We start from the raw sequence: 23,013 nt of genomic DNA, 5'->3' as shown, positions 1-23,013 counted from the left end.
GAATAATCATAGTTGCCTATCCTATCCTTCATACTCTCTTTATCCTTTTCCCTAAGCTAATCATCCTCAACTTTTTTAGTATAAATCATGTGCCTAGAGATGTTCATATCTTCAAGCAGCATAGCATTCCTACACTCTGTTTTCACTAGATTGGGTACGCTATACATGCACGTTTTCATTTGAGCCATAGAATCAACAACAACGTAAGAAGTATATCTAGAGAGTTGGTTGAAGTTTAGTCCATACTCATGGATTATCATAGAACCCTGCCTTAAATTCATAAACTCCTGAGTGTTTGCCTCCGTTAATTCTCTTGGAAAGAACCTGTCCAAAAAGGTCTTAATAAAGCATTCCCAAGTGATAGGAGTTGTATATGTACACCTATTCTATTTCCACTGAGTATACCAGATATCAGTTCAATCCATGAGCTGGTAAGATGCTTACTTAACCCAATCATTCCCATTTATCTATATCACTCAAAAGATCTTCTTGACCACAAAACTAAAGTTTTTGGGATCTTCACCAATCTGGGATCCTAAGAACTCAGGAAGATTTATTATAAAAAATCCCAAACACTAGTTGTAGATGACCTATTATTAGCATTTGCTGAAATTGAAACCTGCTGGTTGTTTCGGTTAGTCAACTATCTGACCAACAGCTCGATAATGTTCAAAATTTTAAAATTTGAAAATTCTTGATCTGGTACTCGAGGAGATGTGTTTGCATTCCATGTATTTGCGTTCGTTGCATAAGTTCTACGAGGAAGCATGCTCTTAAAGTGCATAACGAAAGATTATCGTGATAAATTATATCATATTTTACGCATGATAAGACTAACAAAGAATTGAATTAAAGTATTCCTAAAATGCTTTGCAACCTTGTCCTCATTATATGTGGTGCAATTCACACTAATGAAAATGACTATACTTAGTACGGCTCTTTAAATATCCTAGGACACTTAAAGCTAATGGTCTGACACCAAGTTTTTCATTCCCTAAAGCTAACCCCAAGGACGCAAATATGGGACCTAGGATCACGAGTGACCTCAAAATAACCCTAGTGGCAAATGATAAGCAACAATAGTGATATGAAGCGATAAATATTGTACAGAATCTAAATCATGTAAATAATCTGAAATTATGGAGAATGCCCAAATACTAAATCTGAATATATGAAAACTGTGAGATTGGTTACAAAACAAAAATCAAACTCTAACACTATAGTTGAATCTAACTATGTTTTAAAAAAACCTCTAAACAGATTAGAAATTTTGGGATATGCTCCAGTTAAATTTGGCAAAACTCAAACTAAGACTAAAATGGAACGCTGACATGGTTACTTTCCTCAAAGAAGAAGGACTAACCACTGACGCTACTGAACTAAAGATCGGGAATCGATCTATGCCTAATCTAATTTTGAAGGACCTAAACCTATATCACAAGAAGATGTAGCCCAGAGTATGCGTCAGTACTTGAAAGGTATTGATCATGTAGGATAATATAAAGGTAACAATAACATAACTGAACCAATGCATAAATAGAAAGGATATAATTTGAACATGATAAGGATGTTGAAAATACGTAACATGACTAAACTCAATGTAATTAACATGTTTATAAAATGTTGAAACTAAAATCTAAACTAAAAATGATGACATGTTCAATTAAATAAAATCTAACTATAAGTTAGCTACTAATAACTGGCATATAAACACATGAGATAAATGTGGAGCCCAATGTATAAGCCCCATCGAAAGGACCACGTACATCCTGCTAGAGGTATAGAGGCATGCTGGCTCTAATATGATTCCAACCATGGGGACTTACAACCTATGCGGCACATAGATCTGGCACTATTCGAGTACGTTGAACCCTATTTGACTCTGTATAATGACTCTACTAATTGATTAAGTAATTAATAATTTATGACTGAAGTTTTATAATATTTGATAGGTGAAAATACTTACATACTAGTTTAATATGCAACATTGATATACTAATAATAAACAAAATTTCTGATGTATGTATAAATGAAATATATGACCTAGCATTTGCAATTCATTAAATAAACGAAGTACATAACTAGAGTTTTGAATTCCTGAAAGGATCTACGCAAAACAATACCGAAATCATGATAATCAAATAAAGAAAATGAAAGTAACTAATTCATAATGATCGGCTGAAATTCTAGAAACCTTAGTTCTAAATACTATTAAGGGAATCAAGAATATGAATGAATTCCAGGGACCTAATGGGTTAAAAGACCCCACTAGTGTAGTCTCACATACATAGTGAAGAATTTCACAGATATATCTTTAGATTTCGGAGTCGAAACTAATGATGTTTTGTCGCATTCTTTAACTAGGGCTTCGTCGACTCTTTCTCTATCTACATTGTAATGTTTCTGACGTTTTGGAAAATAATTTTCTTAGAGAAGATTTTAGTCGAGTTATTACGCTAGAACTGACCAAAACTATATAGTTTAAGGGTTTTAATGCATAAGATCAAGACCAAAAAGTCCCAAACTTATTTATTGTGGGGACAAACCGACAGACCTGGTCAACGGACCATGGCCCCACTAATGGTCCGTCCTGATCATTCATCAATTGCCTTCAGAGACTAGGATCTGGGTGTCTTGAACCATTGACTTGGACCATTGTCCCACCTACAGTCCATAGGTGAGGTCCTAAGGAGTCTTGTCCACGGACCGTAGTCTCAACTACGGTGGTGACATGGTTTTAAACTTAGCTGAATTTTCTTGGTGTCCTATTGGAAGGGTCGCTGCTGGTGCACCACAGAGCTGAAGTACAATCCGTGGATGGTGCCTGTTGGTGCCACCTATAACACCTAAAATTGTCAATCTGGTATGTTCTAGCACACGGGGTATTACATATATTACAAACTCAACTCATAGATCCATCTAATAGGCCTTTGAAGAGTGAATGAGGAGTGTCCTCGAAGCCGGTACTATCTTTTCCCACGCGGGCTACATTGTTTATGGGACTGGTTTAATATAGTGTACATCCCTTGTGTGGTTTGTAACTTAGTATATGAGTCACTCGAATGATAATGGTTATTGTGGCGATTGTTGCAGTTATGGTTTATTTAGTAGTTTCAAAACTAAAAAAAGAAATTTATAATTTCATTAATAAGAAGAAATTTTTTATCCTGAATAAATGATGAGATATATTGTTAAAACTCACTAAATTAAACTGGATAAATTAACAATTAATGTGAGTTAATATTTTTTTTCGGCCCGGACTTGGGCAAATGGAATAAGAAACTAAGAAGATAATAAGATAATATATTTTTAGAGGACTTCGATATAAATATATGGTTCCAACAGTATTATAAATTAATAATTCTATATATAAGACAAATTAGTGAAATATGATTCTATTGTTTTTTTAAAAAGACAAATCTAATTGATGTTCATCTCTAGATTAACATATTACATTCAAAAAGTTTCGTTGTTGTCTTTTCAAACTGCACTATAAAATTGGAAATTTTTTTAGATGTGATAAGTGTTTTATTACGGGTAATTAGTTGCAAATGTATTGTATCATCTTCTCTGCATCATCAACATTATATTTTTTGAGGTAGCCACAATTTCTTCTAAATAATGGACCTCTCAACATGTATTACTTTCAGATGGATAATTCGAAATTATAGAAATAAATTTGTTTGCTCTGATTGGGATCATTTATCATGACCTCATGTTCGAAATTTACTTTTTCACAACATATTATTTAAATTAATAAATATTAATTTATTTATTAAATGTAACCTCAAATAATAATAATTATGATCATTTCCAATATGCATGCGCTCTTAATTATGATTGCTATTAAGGGTCAAACACATTCTTCTAATATTGTAACAAGTTACTTCCTTTGAAACATAATAAATGGTCAAGTCATTATTTATTAATAAAATGTAAATACAAAGAATTTTAATAATTCAATTGGTCAATTATCTGACTTTTATCTTATTGATTAGAATTTTATTCTTCATCTAGTTTTCTCCTTCCTTATTTGACTTTTCATGCCATTATTTGTTTGAGAAAAAAAAATAAACTACTATAGTACCCTTCAATTGATATTATAATATTATCTCCATGTGCATTGTTAAGATATGGGGAAATTTACTAGCTTTGTCATTATATATTCGAGTTTTGGCTAAAATCATCCATAAATTATGACCTAAATTTAAAGTACATTTTTGTGTTATATATTTAAAAAACAAAACATCCTTAAACTATCTAAAAAGTTGAAAGATTCATCTTTCTGTCTATCTTTTAAAAACTCACACGCCCAACAAAAAATTAATTGTGTCAAGTCGAATGAATATATAGATAAGCTAGTTTAGTTAAGTGATTTTTTTATAAATTGAGAATTTAAATTATATTAAGAAAAAATATATTCAAATTCTAAATATTCTTCTAAAAATATGGCAAAATACTTCTCTACTTCAAAGTTTCGAATACAATAATTATTTATTTTATTTTCATAACTAAATGTCTACGTAATTTTACTAAATCTCTGACATTTTTGTACGTTGTATAAAATGCGAATTGCCATTTGAATTAAATATAGAGTACATATGCCCTAAATATTTTAATAAACAAAATTTCTAAATAGTTGAACGTAATACTTTATAAACAATTTTTTACATAATGTTTTTAACAATCGGAACCTTCTGTATAAATATTTCATAACTTATGTATTGTTGCAAGTCAATTTTCTTGATGATGCAATAAACATATAAACTGACAACATGCAAAATTTAAATTCTATGTATTGTTCACTTATAAAATATAAGGATGTACATTAAATTTGAGTCATTATTGAGGGATAGCTTTAGCCGATAACTCTTATATATTACCTATGCATCAGTCTTGTTAATCATTACATAACTTTAAAATTTCACTTAGTTAAAAAGTTTTTTATTCGTTGAACCTTCACTTCTACTCTATATCTCCCATGATGATAAAGATGAGAGATGCAAATAAATGTAATTAGTTAAGATCATATTGTCATGTAGCTATTGATGAAAATAATTGTGTATATCAGCGAAAGAAAGAAAGAAAGGGAATTGAAATTTTCTCACACTTTATTGATCAACATAAAAGCTCTCTCATAGAGCTGTACACAAACTGAAATAGCTAAAAAATAGGCTAACAAATATCATGTTAACAGACCACTAAAAGCTGTAACTTCTAGCTAAAGATCAAGATACATATTGACTCCATTTAAACTACTTTTATTTGACTAAAATCAAACAAATACTGTAAAACAAATATCTAACAATCACTCCCTTAAACTGAATGCTTTCAGTTTAATTGAAAATAGTTACAAACACCAAGCAAATTCTTGAGTTTCTGGAATGTGCATAATTTCAAAGGCTTTGTCATTATATCAGCAATTTGATTCTCACTCTTACAGTAGAGAACTTCAATGACTTCATCTTTTGTGAGATCCCTTAAGAAATGAAACCTAACATCTATGTGTTTTCTCCTGCCATGAAACACTGGATTTTTGGAGAGTTTGATCGTTGATGTGTTGTCACGATAAATTGCAGTTGGTCCTCTTTGCTTGAACTGCAGCTCCTCAAGTATCCTTCTGAACCATATAGCTTGACAGGCACAAGCTGTAGCAGCTACAAATTCTGCCTCAGTGGTTGATAAAGTGACAATAGATTTCTTTTTAGAAGACCAAGCAACAGCTCCAGAACCCAACATGAACACATATCCCGAAGTACTTTTTCTGTCATCTTTGTCTAGGGCATAATCACTATCAGTAAAACCCAAAAAATCTGATTTGATTCCTCTCTTGTAAAACACTCTGCAATCAATTGTTCCCTGCACGTAACAGAGAATTCGTTTGGCAGCTGCAAGATGAATCTCCTGAGGGCATTCCATATACCTACTAACAAGGGTGACAGAATACATTATGTCAGGTCTAGTAGTAGTCAATACATCAGACTTCCCACAATTTGTTTGAACACTCTGCTGTCCACTTTCCTCCCTTCTTCTAGATATTTGACAAGTTGAAGACCAGCTTCAGTTGGAGTTTCGGCAAGATTACAGTTCTTCATTCCAAACCTGTCAAGGATTTCTCGAGCATACCTTTTTTGAGTTAGAAAAATACCACCAGCAGATTGCACCACTTCAATGCCAAGAAAATAGTGCATCATTCCAAGATCAGACATATCAAATTCAAACATCATGGATTGCTTCAATTTTTCAAACATAGCAGCATCATTTCCAGTATAAATCAAGTCGTCTACATATAAGGACACAACAAGCATCTTTCCCCCTTCAACTTTAACAAATAGAGTATGCTCATATGGGCATTTAAAAAAACCTTCCTTCAAAAAATAGGCTTCAATGCGACTATACCAAGCTCGTGGGGCTTGTTTAAGTCAGTATAAAGCCGTTTTTAGCTGATACACTTTGAATTCATCTCCCACTTTAACATAACCAGGACGTTGTTCGACAAATACCTGTTCTTTCAACTCTCCGTGCAAGAAAGCCGAGTTGACATCCAACTGGAAAATGGGCAACGAATTTTGTGCTGCCAATGCAATCAATAATCTGATTGTATCATGTCTTTCTACTTGAGCGAACAATTCTTCATAATCTACACCGAATTCTTGCTCGTAACCTTTTGCCACCAAGCGAGCTTTATACTTGTCCACCTCACCATTTTCTTTCAACTTGGTCTTAAAAATCCACTTCACATCGATTGTTTTCTGACCTTTCGGAAGCTCAGTCAGCTTCCATGTGTTATTTCTTTCAATAGCTACAAGCTCTTCATCCATAGATTTTCTCCATTTTGATTGCTTTACTACTTCTTCAAAGGTTACAGGATCACAATCTGCAAAAAGAGCAAAATGAACAGCTGGATCCTCAGATTGACCAATTCCCGTTACTTCATAATCATCCATCCATGTTGGTCTTTTTCTGCTTCTTGGTTCTCTTGCAACTGCCGCTGAGACTTGAGTCACTACTTGTTCATCTTGAGCAGTGATTGGTTGCTGCACTACCACAATATTATGTTGATTTTCAGCTTCATCTTGCCCATCAAAGTCTGCTGGAATTTGTCGTTGGGAACCAGATTCACTCCATGTCCAGAAATTTTCTTCGTCGAATATTACGTCTCGATTAATGACATTTTTCTTGGTGATAGGATTATATAGTTTGTAAGCTTTAGAACAATCACTAACACCAAGGAAAATGCATTTCTCACCTTTGTCATCAAGCTTCGTTCTTGTTTGATCTGGAATACGGGCATAACAAATGCACCCGAAAATTCTGAAATGATCAACATTAGGCTTTCGACCGTTCCAAGCTTCCTCTGGTGTCATATTTTGAACAGATAATGTAGGACTTCTATTCAAAATATGAATGCTCCAGTTAACAGCTTCAGGCCAGAAAGCTTTTGGAACACTGCTTCTTGTCAAGAGACTGCGCACCATATTCATTATAGTACGATTTTTGCGCTCACAGACACCGTTTTGTTGGGGCGTATAGGCTGCTGTCAGGTGCCTTTTAATGCCATTGCTTTCACAAAAATTTGCAAATTCTTGTGAATTGTATTCCCCGCCTCGATCTGTGCGAAGTACTTTGATTTGGCTTCCTGCTTCTTTCTCCACCATAATTTTAAAGCTTTTGATAGCTTCAAAAGCATCAGATTTGGCCTGCAAAAAAAAGACCCATGTCTTCCGACTAAAATCATCAATGAAGGTAATTATGTATCTTTTACCTCCATTTGAAGATGGATTAATTGGGCCGTAAAGATCAGAATGCACCAGCTCCAACACATTTTNTTCATCCATCCATATTGGTCTTATTCTGCTTCTTGGTTCTCTTGCAACTGCCGCTGAGACTTGAGTCACTACTTGTTCATCTTGAGCGGTGATTGGTTGCTGCACTACCACAATATTATGTTGATTTTCAGCTTCATCTTGCCCATCAAAGTCTGCTGGAATTTGTCGTTGAGAACCAGATTCACTCCATGTCCAGAAATTTTCTTCGTCGAATATTACGTCTCGATTAATCACAATTTCTTGGTGATAGGATTATATAGTTTGTAAGCTTTAGAACAATCACTAACACCAAGGAAAATGCATTTCTCACCTTTTTCATCAAGCTTCGTTCTTGTTTGATCTGGAATACGGGCATAACAAATGCACCTGAAAATTCTTAAATGATCAACATTAGGCTTTCGACCGTTCCAAGCTTCCTCCGGTGTCATATTTTGAACATATAATGTAGGACTTCTATTCAAAATATGAATGCTCCAGTTAACAGCTTCAGGACAGAAAGCTTTTGGAACACTGCTTCTTGTCAAGAGACTGCGCACCATATTCATTATAGTACGATTTTCGCGCTCACAGACACCATTTTGTTGGGGCGTATAGGCTGCTGTCAGTTGCCTTTTAATGCCATTGCTTTCACAAAAATTTGCAAATTCTTGTGAATTGTATTCCCCGCCTCGATCTGTGCGAAGTACTTTGATTTGGCTTCCTGCTTCTTTCTCCACCATAATTTTGAAGCTTTTGAAAGCTTCAAATGCATCAGATTTGGCCTGCAAAAAATTGACCCATGTCTTCCGACTAAAATCATCAATGAAGGTAATTATGTATCTTTTACCTCCATTTGAAGATGGATTAATTGGGCCGCAAAGATCAGAATGCACCAGCTCCAACACATTTTTGGCTCTCCATGATTTTCCCTTAGGAAATTGATTACGTTGCTGCTTGCCAACTGCACATTCCTCACATACTTGAGAAGGAGCTGCAATTTGAGGGAGGCCACTGACCATATTCTTTCGTTGCAAAGCGCTTAAGCCACCAAAGCTCAAGTGGCCATAACGAAAATTCCATAACCACGATGTATCTGTTTCGTTGGTCGAGAAGCAGGAAGATCTCAAACTCTGCAACTGAAGTGGAAACATACGATTTGTTGTCATGCTAACTTGAGCAATCAAACCCAGCCTTGAATCTTCAATTCGACATAATCCATTTTTAATGGATATCTCATAACCCTTTTCTTGTAGTTGACCAATACTAAGTAAATTGGTCTTTAAACTGGAACATAAAACACATTAGAAATTGTGTGAAAAGAGTTATCTTTGTCATGTAAATTGACATTGCCTTTTCCCATGACAGATACAACAGAGTCATCACCGAACTTGACGGTATTGCGGAAGCTTTCATCCAATTCAGAAAATGTCTTCTTGTCTCCGCACATGTGGTTGCTATGCCCGGTGTCCAAATGCCACATATTTTGTCGAGTTTCTGCACTTGCATAACACACCATCAAGAAAGAAACTTCTTCTTCCTTTTCTGCAAAGTTAGATACTTCTGCACTCTGTCTATTTAAATTTGTTCAACATTCTGATTTGTAATGACCATACCTATGGCAGCGATAGCACTCAACATTTGTTTTGTCTACTGACTTTGGTTTCTGAGTTGTTGAGTCATGTCCTCCACGTCCCCTTCCTCTATGTTGAAACTGATCATCATTCAACTGATGGTACTGTTGATTACCTCGACTGTAGCTTCCTCTCCCCCTACTCCGACCTCGGCCTCTGCCTCGACCTCCACTTGTTCTAGAAGGATTATCTGTGGTTGCTTTCAGCGCGTGCTCTTCTTTGTCCTGCTGGATGATTTTCTGCTCATGAACTAACAAAGAACTTTGCAATTCATCAATGGAGAGTTCATCAATATCCTTCGATTCTTCGATAGAGCAGACAACAAAATTAAATTTCGGTGTCATTGATCGAAGGATTTTCTCAACAATGGTGACATCCTGCATTTGCTCTCCATGGATTCTCATCTTGCTTGCAATTGCCATAGTTCTTGAAAAGAAATCTGCAACTGCCTCTCCTGACTTCATACGGAAAGTCTCAAATTCAGTTCGGAGTCCTTGGAGTTGTACCCTTTTTGCCTTCACATTGCCTTGATNCTGGAACATAAAACACATTAGAAATTGTGTGAAAAGAGTTATCTTTGTCATGTAAATTGACATTGCCTTTTCCCATGACAGATACAACAGAGTCATCACCGAACTTGACGGTATTGCGGAAGCTTTCATCCAATTCAGAAAATGTCTTCTTGTCTCCGCACATGTGGTTGCTATGCCCGGTGTCCAAATGCCACATATTTTGTCGAGTTTCTGCACTTGCATAACACACCATCAAGAAAGAAACTTCTTCTTCCTTTTCTGCAAAGTTAGATACTTCTGCACTCTGTCTATTTAAATTTGTTCAACATTCTGATTTGTAATGACCATACCTATGGCAGCGATAGCACTCAACATTTGTTTTGTCTACTGACTTTGGTTTCTGAGTTGTTGAGTCATGTCCTCCACGTCCCCTTCCTCTATGTTGAAACTGATCATCATTCAACTGATGGTACTGTTGATTACCTCGACTGTAGCTTCCTCTCCCCCTACTCCGACCTCGGCCTCTGCCTCGACCTCCACTTGTTCTAGAAGGATTATCTGTGGTTGCTTTCAGCGCGTGCTCTTCTTTGTCCTGCTGGATGATTTTCTGCTCATGAACTAACAAAGAACTTTGCAATTCATCAATGGAGAGTTCATCAATATCCTTCGATTCTTCGATAGAGCAGACAACAAAATTAAATTTCGGTGTCATTGATCGAAGGATTTTCTCAACAATGGTGACATCCTGCATTTGCTCTCCATGGATTCTCATCTTGCTTGCAATTGCCATAGTTCTTGAAAAGAAATCTGCAACTGCCTCTCCTGACTTCATACGGAAAGTCTCAAATTCAGTTCGGAGTCCTTGGAGTTGTACCCTTTTTGCCTTCACATTGCCTTGATACTTCTTCTTCATGGAGGCCCAAATTTTCTTGGAGGTTTCTTTGCAAAGAATAGTCTCCAAAATGGAACGATCGATAGCTTGAAACAGATAATTTTTAGCCTTAAGATCTTTCAATTTTAAGACTTCAAATTCTGTTTTCTGAGCTTCTGGAGCTCTTGTTGCTGGTTCTGCTACTCCAGATTCAACAACATTCCAATACTCCTTGGACCTCAAGAAAGTTTCCATGAGCATGCTCCAATGATCATAGTGACCATCGAAGAGCGGAATAGCTGGTTGTACGAAGTTGTCTGAGGAAGTCATTGAATGCTAGCTGCTGCTATTTATNATGTTGAAACTGATCATCATTCAACTGATGGTACTGTTGATTACCTCGACTGTAGCTTCCTCTCCCCCTACTCCGACCTCGGCCTCTGCCTCGACCTCCACTTGTTCTAGAAGGATTATCTGTGGTTGCTTTCAGCGCGTGCTCTTCTTTGTCCTGCTGGATGATTTTCTGCTCATGAACTAACAAAGAACTTTGCAATTCATCAATGGAGAGTTCATCAATATCCTTCGATTCTTCGATAGAGCAGACAACAAAATTAAATTTCGGTGTCATTGATCGAAGGATTTTCTCAACAATGGTGACATCCTGCATTTGCTCTCCATGGATTCTCATCTTGCTTGCAATTGCCATAGTTCTTGAAAAGAAATCTGCAACTGCCTCTCCTGACTTCATACGGAAAGTCTCAAATTCAGTTCGGAGTCCTTGGAGTTGTACCCTTTTTGCCTTCACATTGCCTTGATACTTCTTCTTCATGGAGGCCCAAATTTTCTTGGAGGTTTCTTTGCAAAGAATAGTCTCCAAAATGGAACGATCGATAGCTTGAAACAGATAATTTTTAGCCTTAAGATCTTTCAATTTTAAGACTTCAAATTCTGTTTTCTGAGCTTCTGGAGCTCTTGTTGCTGGTTCTGCTACTCCAGATTCAACAACATTCCAATACTCCTTGGACCTCAAGAAAGTTTCCATGAGCATGCTCCAATGATCATAGTGACCATCGAAGAGCGGAATAGCTGGTTGTACGAAGTTGTCTGAGGAAGTCATTGAATGCTAGCTGCTGCTATTTATGTAATTCTAGCTCTGGTACCACTGATGAAAATAATTGTGTATATCAGTGAAAGAAAGCAAGAAAGGGAATTGAAATTTTCTCACACTTATTGATCAACATAAAGGCTCTCTTATAGAGCTGTACACAAACTTAAATAGCTAAAAAATAGGCTAATAAATATCATGTTAACAGACCACTAAAAGCTGTAACTTCTAGCTAAAGATCAAGATACATATTGACTCCATTTAAACTACTTTTATTTGACTAAATCAAACAAATAATGTAAAACAAATATCTAACAATCACTCCCTTAAACTGAATGCTTTCAGTTTAATTGAAATAGTTNAGATACATATTGACTCCATTTAAACTACTTTTATTTGACTAAAATCAAACAAATACTGTAAAACAAATATCTAACAATCACTCCCTTAAACTGAATGCTTTCAGTTTAATTGAAAATAGTTACAAACACCAAGCAAATTCTTGAGTTTCTGGAATGTGCATAATTTCAAAGGCTTTGTCATTATATCAGCAATTTGATTCTCACTNTAATGTGCATAATTTCAAAGGCTTTGTCATTATATCAACAATTTGATTCGCACTCTTACAGTAGAGAACTTCAATGACTTCATCTTTTGTGAGATCCCTTAAGAAATGAAACCTAACATCTATGTGTTTTCTCCTGCCATGAAACACTGGATTTTTGGAGAGTTTGATCGTTGATGTGTTGTCACGATAAATTGCAGTTGGTCCTCTTTGCTTGAACTGCAGCTCCTCAAGTATCCTTCTGAACCATATANAGAACTGTAGCTCCTCAAGTATCCTTCTGAACCATATAGCTTGACAGGCACAAGCTGTAGCAGCTACAAATTCCGCCTCAGTGGTTGATAAAGTGACAATAGATTGCTTGTTAGAAGACCAAGCAACAACTCCAAAACCCAACATGAACACATATCCCGAAGTACTTTTTCTGTCATCTTTGTCTCGGGCATAATCACTNTCTTTTTAGAAGACCAAGCAACAGCTCCAGAACCCAACATGAACACATATCCCGAAGTACTTTTTCTGTCATCTTTGTCTAGGGCATAATCACTATCAGTAAAACCCAAAAAATCTGATTTGATTCCTCTCTTGTAAAACACTCTGCAATCAATTGTTCCCTGCACGTAACAGAGAATTCGTTTGGCAGCTGCAAGATGAATCTCCTGAGGGCATTCCATATACCTACTAACAAGGNGTTGTAAAACACTCCGCAATCAATTGTTCCCTGCACGTAACAGAGAATTCGTTTGGCAGCTGCAAGATGAATCTCCTGAGGGCATTCCATATACCTACTAACAACGCTGACAGAATACATTATGTCAGGTCTAGTAGTTGTCAAATACATCAGACTTCCCACAATTTGTTTGAACACTCTGCTGTCCACTTTCCTCCCTTCTTCTGGATATTTCACAAGTTGAAGACCAGCTTCAGTTTGAGTTTCGGCAAGATTACAGTTCTTCATTCCAAACCTGTCAAGGATTTCTCGAGCATACCTTCTNGTGACAGAATACATTATGTCAGGTCTAGTAGTAGTCAATACATCAGACTTCCCACAATTTGTTTGAACACTCTGCTGTCCACTTTCCTCCCTTCTTCTAGATATTTGACAAGTTGAAGACCAGCTTCAGTTGGAGTTTCGGCAAGATTACAGTTCTTCATTCCAAACCTGTCAAGGATTTCTCGAGCATACCTTTTTTGAGTTAGAAAAATACCACCAGCAGATTGCACCACTTCAATGCCAAGAAAATAGTGCATCATTCCAAGATCAGACATATCAAATTCAAACATCATGGATTGCTTCAATTTTTCAAACATAGCAGCATCATTTCCAGTATAAATCAAGTCGTCTACATATAAGGACACAACAAGCATCTTTCCCCCTTCAACTTTAACAAATAGAGTATGCTCATATGGGCATTTAAAAAAACCTTCCTTCAAAAAATAGGCTTCAATGCGACTATACCAAGCTCGTGGGGCTTGTTTAAGNTTCGTCTACATATAAGGACACAACAAGCATCTTTCCTCCTTCAACTTTAAAAAATAGAGTATGCTCATATGGGCATTTAGAAAAACCTTCCTTCAAAAAATAGGCTTCAATGCGACTATACCAAGCTCGTGGGGCTTGTTTAAGTCAGTATAAAGCCGTTTTTAGCTGATACACTTTGAATTCATCTCCCACTTTAACATAACCAGGACGTTGTTCGACAAATACCTGTTCTTTCAACTCTCCGTGCAAGAAAGCCGAGTTGACATCCAACTGGAAAATGGGCAACGAATTTTGTGCTGCCAATGCAATCAATAATCTGATTGTATCATGTCTTTCTACTTGAGCGAACAATTCTTCATAATCTACACCGAATTCTTGCTCGTAACCTTTTGCCACCAAGCGAGCTTTATACTTGTCCACCTCACCATTTTCTTTCAACTTGGTCTTAAAAATCCACTTCACATCGATTGTTTTCTGACCTTTCGGAAGCTCAGTCAGCTTCCATGTGTTATTTCTTTCAATAGCTACAAGCTCTTCATCCATAGATTTTCTCCATTTTGATTGCTTTACTACTTCTTCAAAGGTTACAGGATCACAATCTGCAAAAAGAGCAAAATGAACAGCTGGATCCTCAGATTGACCAATTCCCGTTACTTCATAATCATCCATCCATGTTGGTCTTTTTCTGCTTCTTGGTTCTCTTGCAACTGCCGCTGAGACTTGAGTCACTACTTGTTCATCTTGAGCAGTGATTGGTTGCTGCACTACCACAATATTATGTTGATTTTCAGCTTCATCTTGCCCATCAAAGTCTGCTGGAATTTGTCGTTGGGAACCAGATTCACTCCATGTCCAGAAATTTTCTTCGTCGAATATTACGTCTCGATTAATCACATTTTTCTTGGTGATAGGATTATATAGTTTGTAAGCTTTAGAACAATCACTAACAGCAAGGAAAATGCATTTCTCACCTTTTTCATCAAGCTTCGTTCTTGTTTGATCTGGAATACATGCATAATAAATGCACCCGAAAATTCTTAAATGATCAACATTAGGCTTTCGACCGTTCCAAGCTTCCTCCGGTGTCATATTTTGAACAGATAATGTAGGACTTCTATTCAAAATATGAATGCTCTAGTTAACAGCTTCAGGCCAGAAAGCTTTTGGAACACTGCTTCTTTTCAAGAGACTGCGCACCATATTCATTATAGTACGATTTTCGCGCTCACAGACACCATTTTGTTGGGGCGTATAGGCTGCTGTCAGTTGCCTTTTAATGCCATTGCTTTCACAAAAATTTGCAAATTCTTGTGAATTGTATTCCCCGCCTCGATCTGTGCGAAGTACTTTGATTTTGCTTCCTGCTTCTTTCTCCACCATAATTTTGAAGCTTTTGAAAGCTTCAAACGCATCAGATTTGGCCTGCAAAAAATAGACCCATGTCTTCCGACTAAAATTTTCAATGAAGGTAATTATGTATCTTTTACCTCCATTTGAAGATGGATTAATTGGGCCGCAAAGATCAGAATGCACCAGCTCCAACACATTTTTGGCTCTCCATGATTTTCCCTTAGGAAATTGATTACGTTGCTACTTGCCAACTGCACATTCCTCACATACTTGAGAAGGAGCTGCAATTTGAGGGAGGCCACTGACCATATTCTTTCGTTGCAAAGTGCTTAAGCCACCAAAGCTCAAGTGGCCATAACATATTGCCATAACAACGATGTATCTGTTACGTTGGCCGAGAAGCAGGAAGATCTCGAACTCTGCAACTGAAGTGGAAACATACGATTTGTTGTCATGCTAACTTGAGCAATCAAACCCAGCCTTGAATCTTCAATTCGACATAATCCATTTTTAATGGATATCTCATAACCCTTTTCTTGTAGTTGACCAATACTAAGTAAATTGGTCTTTTAATCTGGAACATAAAACACATTAGAAATTGTGTGAAAAGAGTTATCTTTGTCATGTAAAGTTACATTGCCTTTTCCCATGATAGATACAATAGAGTTATCACCGAACTTGACGGTATTGCGGAAGCTTTCATCCAATTCAGAAAATGCCTTCTTGTCTCCGCACATGTGGTTGCTACACCCGGTTTCCAAATACCACAGATTTTGTCGAGTTTCTTCACTGGCATAACACACCATCAAGAGAGAAACTTCTTCTACCTTCTCTTCAAAGTTAGATACTTCTGCACTCTGTCTATTTAAATTTGTTTGACATTCTGATTGGTAATGACCATACCTATGGCAGCGATAGCACTCAATATTTGTTTTGTCTACTGACTTTGGTTTCTGAGTTGTTGAGTCATGTCCTCCATGTCCCCTTCCTCTATGTTGAAACTGATCATCATTCTGCTGATGGTACTGTTGATTACCTCGACTGTAACTTCCTCTCCCCTCATCATTCTGCTGATGGTACTGTTGATTACCTCGACTGTATCTTCCTCTCCCCCTACTCCGACCTCGGCCTCTGCCTCGACCTCCACGTTTTTTAGAAGGATTATCTGTGGTTGCTTTCAGCGCGTGCTCTTCTTTGTCCTGCTGGATGATTTTCTGCTCATGAACTAACAAAGAACTTTGCAATTCATCAACTGAGAGTTCATCAATATCCTTCGATTCTTCGATAGAGCAGACAACAAAATTACATGTCGGTGTCATTGATCGAAGGATTTTCTCAACAATGGTGACATCCTGCATTTGCTCTCCATGGATTCTCATCTTGCTTGCAATTGTGATAGTTCTTGAAAAGAAATCTGCAACTGCCTCTCCTGACTTCATACGCAAAGTCTCAAATTCAGTTCGGAGTCCTTGGAGTTGTACCCTTTTTGCCTTCACACTGCCTTGATACTTCTTCTTCATGGAGTCCCAAATTTTCTTGGAGGTTTCTTTTCAAAGAATAGTCTCCAAAATGGAACGATCGATAGCTTGAAACAGATAATTTTTCGCCTTAAGATCTTTCAATTTTAAGACTTCAAATTCTGTTTTCTGAGCTTCCGTAGCTCCTGTTGCTGGTTCTGCTACTCCAGATTCAACAACATTCCAATACTCCTTGGACCTCAAGAAGTTCTCCATGAGCATGCTCCAACGATCATAGTGACCATCGAAGCGCGGAATAGCTGGTTGTACGAAGTTGTCTGAGGAAGTCATTGAATGCTAGCTGCTGCTATTTATGTAATTCTAGCTCTGGTACCACTGATGAAAATAATTGTGTATATCAGTGAAAGAAAGCAAGAAAGGGAATTGAAAATTTCTCACACTTTATTGATCAACATAAAGGCTCTCTTATAGAGCTGTACACAAACTGAAATAGCTAAAAAATAGGCTAACAAATATCATGTTAACAGACCACTAAAAGCTGTAACTTATAGCTAAAGATCAGGATACATATTGACTCCATTTAAACAACTTTTATTTGACTAAATCAAACAAATACTGTAAAACAAATATCTAACAGCTATACTAATCTTCCCCACTAAAGAAACTTAGGTTTGCTTTCATAATATTCTCTATTGCACATTTAATGTCCTCCAATTAGGTGAGTGTTTGAAAATTTTGTGACACCAATAGTTTTTTGTTTCATTTTCCTGTCATATTATAATTAGTTGAATTTTAATTTTGATTCATATAATATCTTATCAATTACATCTAATCTTTAATTAGTTAAATTACAAGAAGCAAATGTTACTATTATCCCTTTTCTTTTCTGGAAACTCTTTTTGGCATTAACCAATTATGTTCTATCCATTCAACAAAATATGCTACTGTTAAAACACATCCAAAAAAAAAGTCTTTCTTGAAGAGGCAGTACTAAATGGAATATTTCTAGAGCACAAAAAGGTTACTGGCCATAGAAACTTGGCTTAACCTAATCCACATGTAAGAACTAAGAGACTAACTATACAAAGAAATTCTCCAATATATAATCCAAACAGTATCATAGATCACTGGAAGAACTGTAGCAGCTCTAAGTTGAGCTTCTTTTGATACGCCAATTCTACTAATCTCCATGAACTTTCTCATCTTCTTTGCCAACTCATTGTCCTTAACTGGTTCCCAACTACGTCCAGATAAAGTTATAATCAGTGAGAAATTGAACTTTGTAGACTTCTAAAAGTTCATATCAAAAGGGGAGCGTACGAACAATGATAATATTTTCTCTATATAAAGTATAGGTCTGAGGTGTAGAATTAGTCACCAGCAGTTGTGTTAGTGTATAAGTCGCTAAAAATAGTAGATGATGTGCTTGATAAATAAAACCTCATAAATATATTTTCGGTTAAATTTGAAAAATATTTTATTTCTGTGATTCTGATGTAATTAATGTTTGAAAATTTTAGCCAATTCTTGAACAAGCATGACCAATGCATTTGAAGATAGTGAAGAGCATAACATCATGGTTGGCAAGTGAAGTAATAGTAGTGTATTGTTGCCAATAATTGCTAAATTCTAAATTAGTTTTCCTTGATCTCAAATAACTACAGTCTCTCTAATAATCCCATCTGGATTACTTGGAGATGTAATGAACTCCGTATATGGTCCATCTTTCTTAAAATTTCTTGCATCTCCTGCTCATTTATGCAGTCCCGACCTCACAAAATTCATCACATTAGGATAGACTGCAAAAAGAATAAAATTAATAAGAATTAATCAGAAAATGTCAAATTTGACTAATTAAGTTACATGATTTCTTCCATTAACTATAATTTACGTTATACTCAAGAATGTGGCCTAGTAATAACTGAGGTGAATAGATATTCATGAAATTTTGAAATGCAAAACCAAACAAAAGAAAAAAGAAAGTTATATTTAATGAATCTAACGTGTACTGATGTACTACGAGTTTATGATACTTTTGATGCATTAAACATGTAGCTCTGCATTAGTTTTACTTTTCTTTTTATTAGATTTTATGGTGTTTTGGTCTAATTTTGCAAGAAAATGGTTTTGGAACAGTGATGTTGAAACTACTTGAAACAGCTGTAAGTTGGCAAAAGATGTGCAAACCTAAAAGCCGCCATTCTTTAGAAGAGCCGTAGGTGGAAGGTGTGGATGAACGTTTTGAGAAAATTTACTAAGTGAGGAACCACGGAGGCTACTAACCATGAGTAGGATGATTGACCGTTGATAATGGTTTGTCGCTCACTTTAGATAAAAGGTGTTCCACTCAAAGAACAATGATCGTACAGGATGGACCATGCCTGGACCTACCGGCCTTAGTTCATGACCGTCATTTGCATCCAATGAAAATTTGACCAACTGCTGAGTGATGATGGCACCTACGAGCTATCATATGTGTGAAAAAGTCATAGGTGACCAATCGTAGACGACACTGCTAAAAAGGGCTTTCATTATACTTCCTTATGTTACTTTATTTACAATTTATTTTCTATAAATATTTGTTTTAATTTTCATTTATGGTTTGTTAGACATTCTTTGAAACTTTGTTTATGGCTTTGAGTATTATTTTGCGAAAACTTTTAACATTTAATTTTAATGTTTGGTTTATGATAATTGCATTTGTTCTTCAGTTAAAGATTCCAGATTTCATTTATCCTACTTGTAAGTTCATGATTTGTATTATCAACTCTATTATTAATTGTTATAACTCAGGGATGAACAACTAAATCCACAACTAGGGTTATGGGAACCATGAATAATTAATATCGTAAAACTAATAATAAAATACTTTTAAAATATTGTTTATGCATGTATTGTTTATCCTCTCGTTTTCACTGCTTTTTAATGGTGTGCAACATAAGAACTTCCCTCATTCCTACTTTCCCGACCGAGGAAGTAATGAATGAGAAAAGGAATAAAAGCACTTCAGTGTGATAATCCTCTATCTAATAGCTTGACCCATATAGTAAGGGTTAGTAAAGCATACGTCTATAGACCGACAAAATTGTGTCATGAAATTCCCTACGTGAACGACCAATAACTTTTGAGATACCTTACTTACAGACCTTGCATGTTAACACTAGGAAAGAGTAAGCATTATTAGGGTTATTACATTATGAACTTTTGCGGATCACATATGTCCTAGTTTACATCTCATGATATTATAAACTACAAATTTTGTTTACTTAAACTACAAAGCAATCAAATATTACTTCAATTACCACCCCCCACCTTTTACGGAAGTAATCGTGACTAATAGCATAAACAACAGTAAAGTAGCCTAAGTCTAGACCATATTTCTTGCGGGATCGATCCTAACAACAATTAGATTTTTTATTTGATAACGACCACTTATACTTCTTAAGAGAGGTGTAATTTGAGTCTATCATGTAGCAAGAACCATGACTTCAGACTACTTATTTTACTGAGCATATACTTTACAATTAAAATAAAAAATATATTGTATAAACACTTATAAAAGAAAAAAGGTGTAGCTGAAACTACACTGATTGGCTCAACTTGATTAGTAGCAGAAAGAGCATCTGCACAAGATGGCTGATCCAGTGTCAACAAAAAAATAATGACATCTACAATTGTATTTCAAATATCATTGTGCATCCTTTTAATTTTTTCTTCTAGTTTTGACTCCAAAAACCAACACAAGTTCTTACCATTAGCAAAATAACTTAATGAATCATTACCATTGAATGTTTAGTCACATTTGTTCCCCATTATTCTACAATGCGGCTCATACATTGTTGGATTACCACTATACACATATTATTGTATGAAAATGGACCTAATCTTGAGAGATGTTTAAACAATCTCAAAAGGTAGCTAGTTTAGTAGAAGGATCTAATAAAGAGCAATAGTTTGCACGTCTAATCTTTTTAAAGGTCACCCTTAAATGTTTTCCCCCTTTAAAGTACTTGGATGATATTTTTTTATAGATAAGTCTATTCCACTAGGTTATTAAAAGAAATAATTTGAACGATCGCCTGAAAAAAGCCATTGGAGAAAAATTATCTAATTCCAACACATAACATTGCATGAGATTTAGAGGGCATAAAATATGATGGAGCGCTCAACATTGGTTAAATCGAAATAGGTGATTTTATATCTTAAAAATTGACTCATGAGGATTTGTCAAGACCGTAGGTGTATGCCTTATATGAAACATTCTTATAATATTGAAATAAAATTGTAAATAATACTCAGTGCTGTAGATTAATAGTGATGTAAGTGTCCCTATAGTATCATTTTCTAAAGTTGCACAAGGGACTTTTTTATTTTCGTTCTAAAATCTTAAATCAGTCACAAACAAATTTATGGGAGAAGAAGATAGACTTGGGGTCTATATAGAGGGAAAGATTCAAGTCTATTATTTTTGTACATAAAAAGGAAGAAATATTTGTGACTGTTGAGTTTAAAGAGTTATTTTGGAAATGAAAAGTTATGTAAATGGAATATGAAAAGTTAAACCAATGGAAAATAAAGAGTTATAACCTTTACAAATACTTATGACTTTTATGAAGAGTTGTGATTTTTATGAAAAATTGATTTTTCTGAAGAGTTGTGACTTTTATGGAAAATCGTGACTTTTCCGTAAGATTATTAGGTATATGAAGGGTAATGACTTAATATTTTCAAATGGTTGTGACTTTTTCGATAAGGAACAATATGCAATTGTCACACAATAAGGCCAAACTATACATTTAGTGGACTCGATTTTCTTCTTTGAATTTTTTTTATATTAGTTGTAATATATTTCCATATCTTAGTAATATAGGTTTAAAGAATATTGATCTTAGGCATATTTTTATGCCTAAGCAGTCGATAATTGCCCATATTTTAGTGTTGATAAAGGAAGATATTTAGTTATTAGATTGATTTTGTGGTTTATTGTGTTGATTAAGAACTTACACAGATGATTAGTAATTTTAGGAAATCTCAATGAAATTGGAGTTGGAGCAAAGAAAAACAGACGGACGTGAAAAATGACCAAGTGTGGAAGCACCAAGGCGAGGAGAACTGGCAGGCTCGCCACGCCAGGGCTTGACTCTTAGATCCATTGTTGAGGCGCGGCGCGCCATGGCTTTAGGCTATGAGAAACTATTCAGGCGCGATGATGGCGCGCCGCGCCAAGAAACACCTCTGTGCTAGAATGTGCTAGGCGCGATAGAGGTGCGCTGCCCCAAGCGAACTCTAACTTTTCCAAGTAATAAACATTAACATGGAGTTTAATTTGAATAGGATTTGTTTTGAAATTATCTAGTACTATAAATGGATCCAAGGGCATCCATTGTGAGGGTTCGACATTTTTTTAGTGTGCAAGGGCAAGAATCAAGTTTGTAATCATCTTAATCTTTCTATTTTAAGAATCTGTTTATGAAATTATTTTTTCTATAAGTATGAACATGAGTATCTAAACGCGCTAGTTCTGGGGTTGCAATTACAAATTCATTGTTGATTATTTGAAGCTTAATTAATTAATCTTCAGTTGTCAATTCAAATTTATTTTATATTCTTGTTTTACTATTTCTTGACTTGCCATGTAGGAATAAATTTAGTGTCTAATGTTGAATTGACCATAGGAGAGGTTAGGTACACCATAGAATATAGAGACCTCGGTCAACCCTTAACTTAAGGCGATTAGTGTTCAGGAGGGACGCCCAAATGGCAAACACCTTGCTTTGTTAGAAAATAGGATGAATATAATTGATTGCCAGTTAGTTTATTCATCCCCGCTCAACTATGTAGTTAGATAGCTAACTGGGATAGGTGATGAAAGGTGGTTAACCCTGATCATACTATCAACCCTATAAACTAGTTATTTAACAACTGAAGTTAGTTTTAAGCCGATCTTATGATGCATGAAATTCTTTATATGTTGTAGCTCTTGAAATGCTTTTAATTTTATTACATCAAAGTTGTAATATATTGTTTACTTTAAATCGAATCCATATTAGTATTAGTTAATCATAAGACAATCAACCTATTAAGTAGTTACTTTTATCTTTAGTTGTGGAATTAAAATATAAGTTGATCATAAGTCTCTTGGGAATGATAACTCGTTTCAAAAGAAACTATATTACTTGCAACCATGTACACTTGAGTGTATATTGGGAG

General features: G+C 35.6%; 3 protein-coding genes and 1 pseudogene across 3 annotated transcripts; all 4 read right to left on the bottom strand.

Moving 5' to 3' along the window:
• Positions 1-9,087: 9,087 nt before the first annotated feature.
• On the bottom strand, positions 9,088-10,168 carry LOC114075084. Its single transcript, XM_027913334.1, has 3 exons — positions 10,034-10,168; positions 9,422-9,972; positions 9,088-9,379 (listed from the first exon to the last, which is right to left on the bottom strand). The coding sequence occupies exons 1-3, from the start codon at positions 10,166-10,168 to the stop codon at positions 9,088-9,090; spliced, it is 978 nt and encodes a 325-aa protein (XP_027769135.1).
• Positions 10,169-10,273: 105 nt separating this feature from the next.
• On the bottom strand, positions 10,274-10,864 carry LOC107019886. Its single transcript, XM_015220250.1, has one exon. The coding sequence runs from the start codon at positions 10,862-10,864 to the stop codon at positions 10,274-10,276; it is 591 nt and encodes a 196-aa protein (XP_015075736.1).
• Positions 10,865-11,168: 304 nt separating this feature from the next.
• On the bottom strand, positions 11,169-11,651 carry LOC107019875. Its single transcript, XM_015220242.1, has one exon. The coding sequence runs from the start codon at positions 11,649-11,651 to the stop codon at positions 11,169-11,171; it is 483 nt and encodes a 160-aa protein (XP_015075728.1).
• A 6,022-nt stretch (positions 11,652-17,673) lies between these two features.
• Positions 17,674-21,977, bottom strand: LOC107019845 (annotated as a pseudogene).
• Between the last annotated feature and the right edge of the window lie 1,036 nt (positions 21,978-23,013).

Source organism: Solanum pennellii, chromosome 1 (genome assembly GCF_001406875.1).
Source record: "Solanum pennellii chromosome 1, SPENNV200".
In the NCBI taxonomy this organism is placed as follows: domain Eukaryota; kingdom Viridiplantae; phylum Streptophyta; class Magnoliopsida; order Solanales; family Solanaceae; genus Solanum; species Solanum pennellii.
This window is presented reverse-complemented; position numbering and strand designations above follow the sequence as displayed.

Coding starts and splice junctions, on each gene's coding strand:
- LOC107019886 (XM_015220250.1), bottom strand. CDS start 10,864: ATGAAGAAGAAGTATCAAGGCAATGTGAAGGCAAAAAGGGTACAACTC.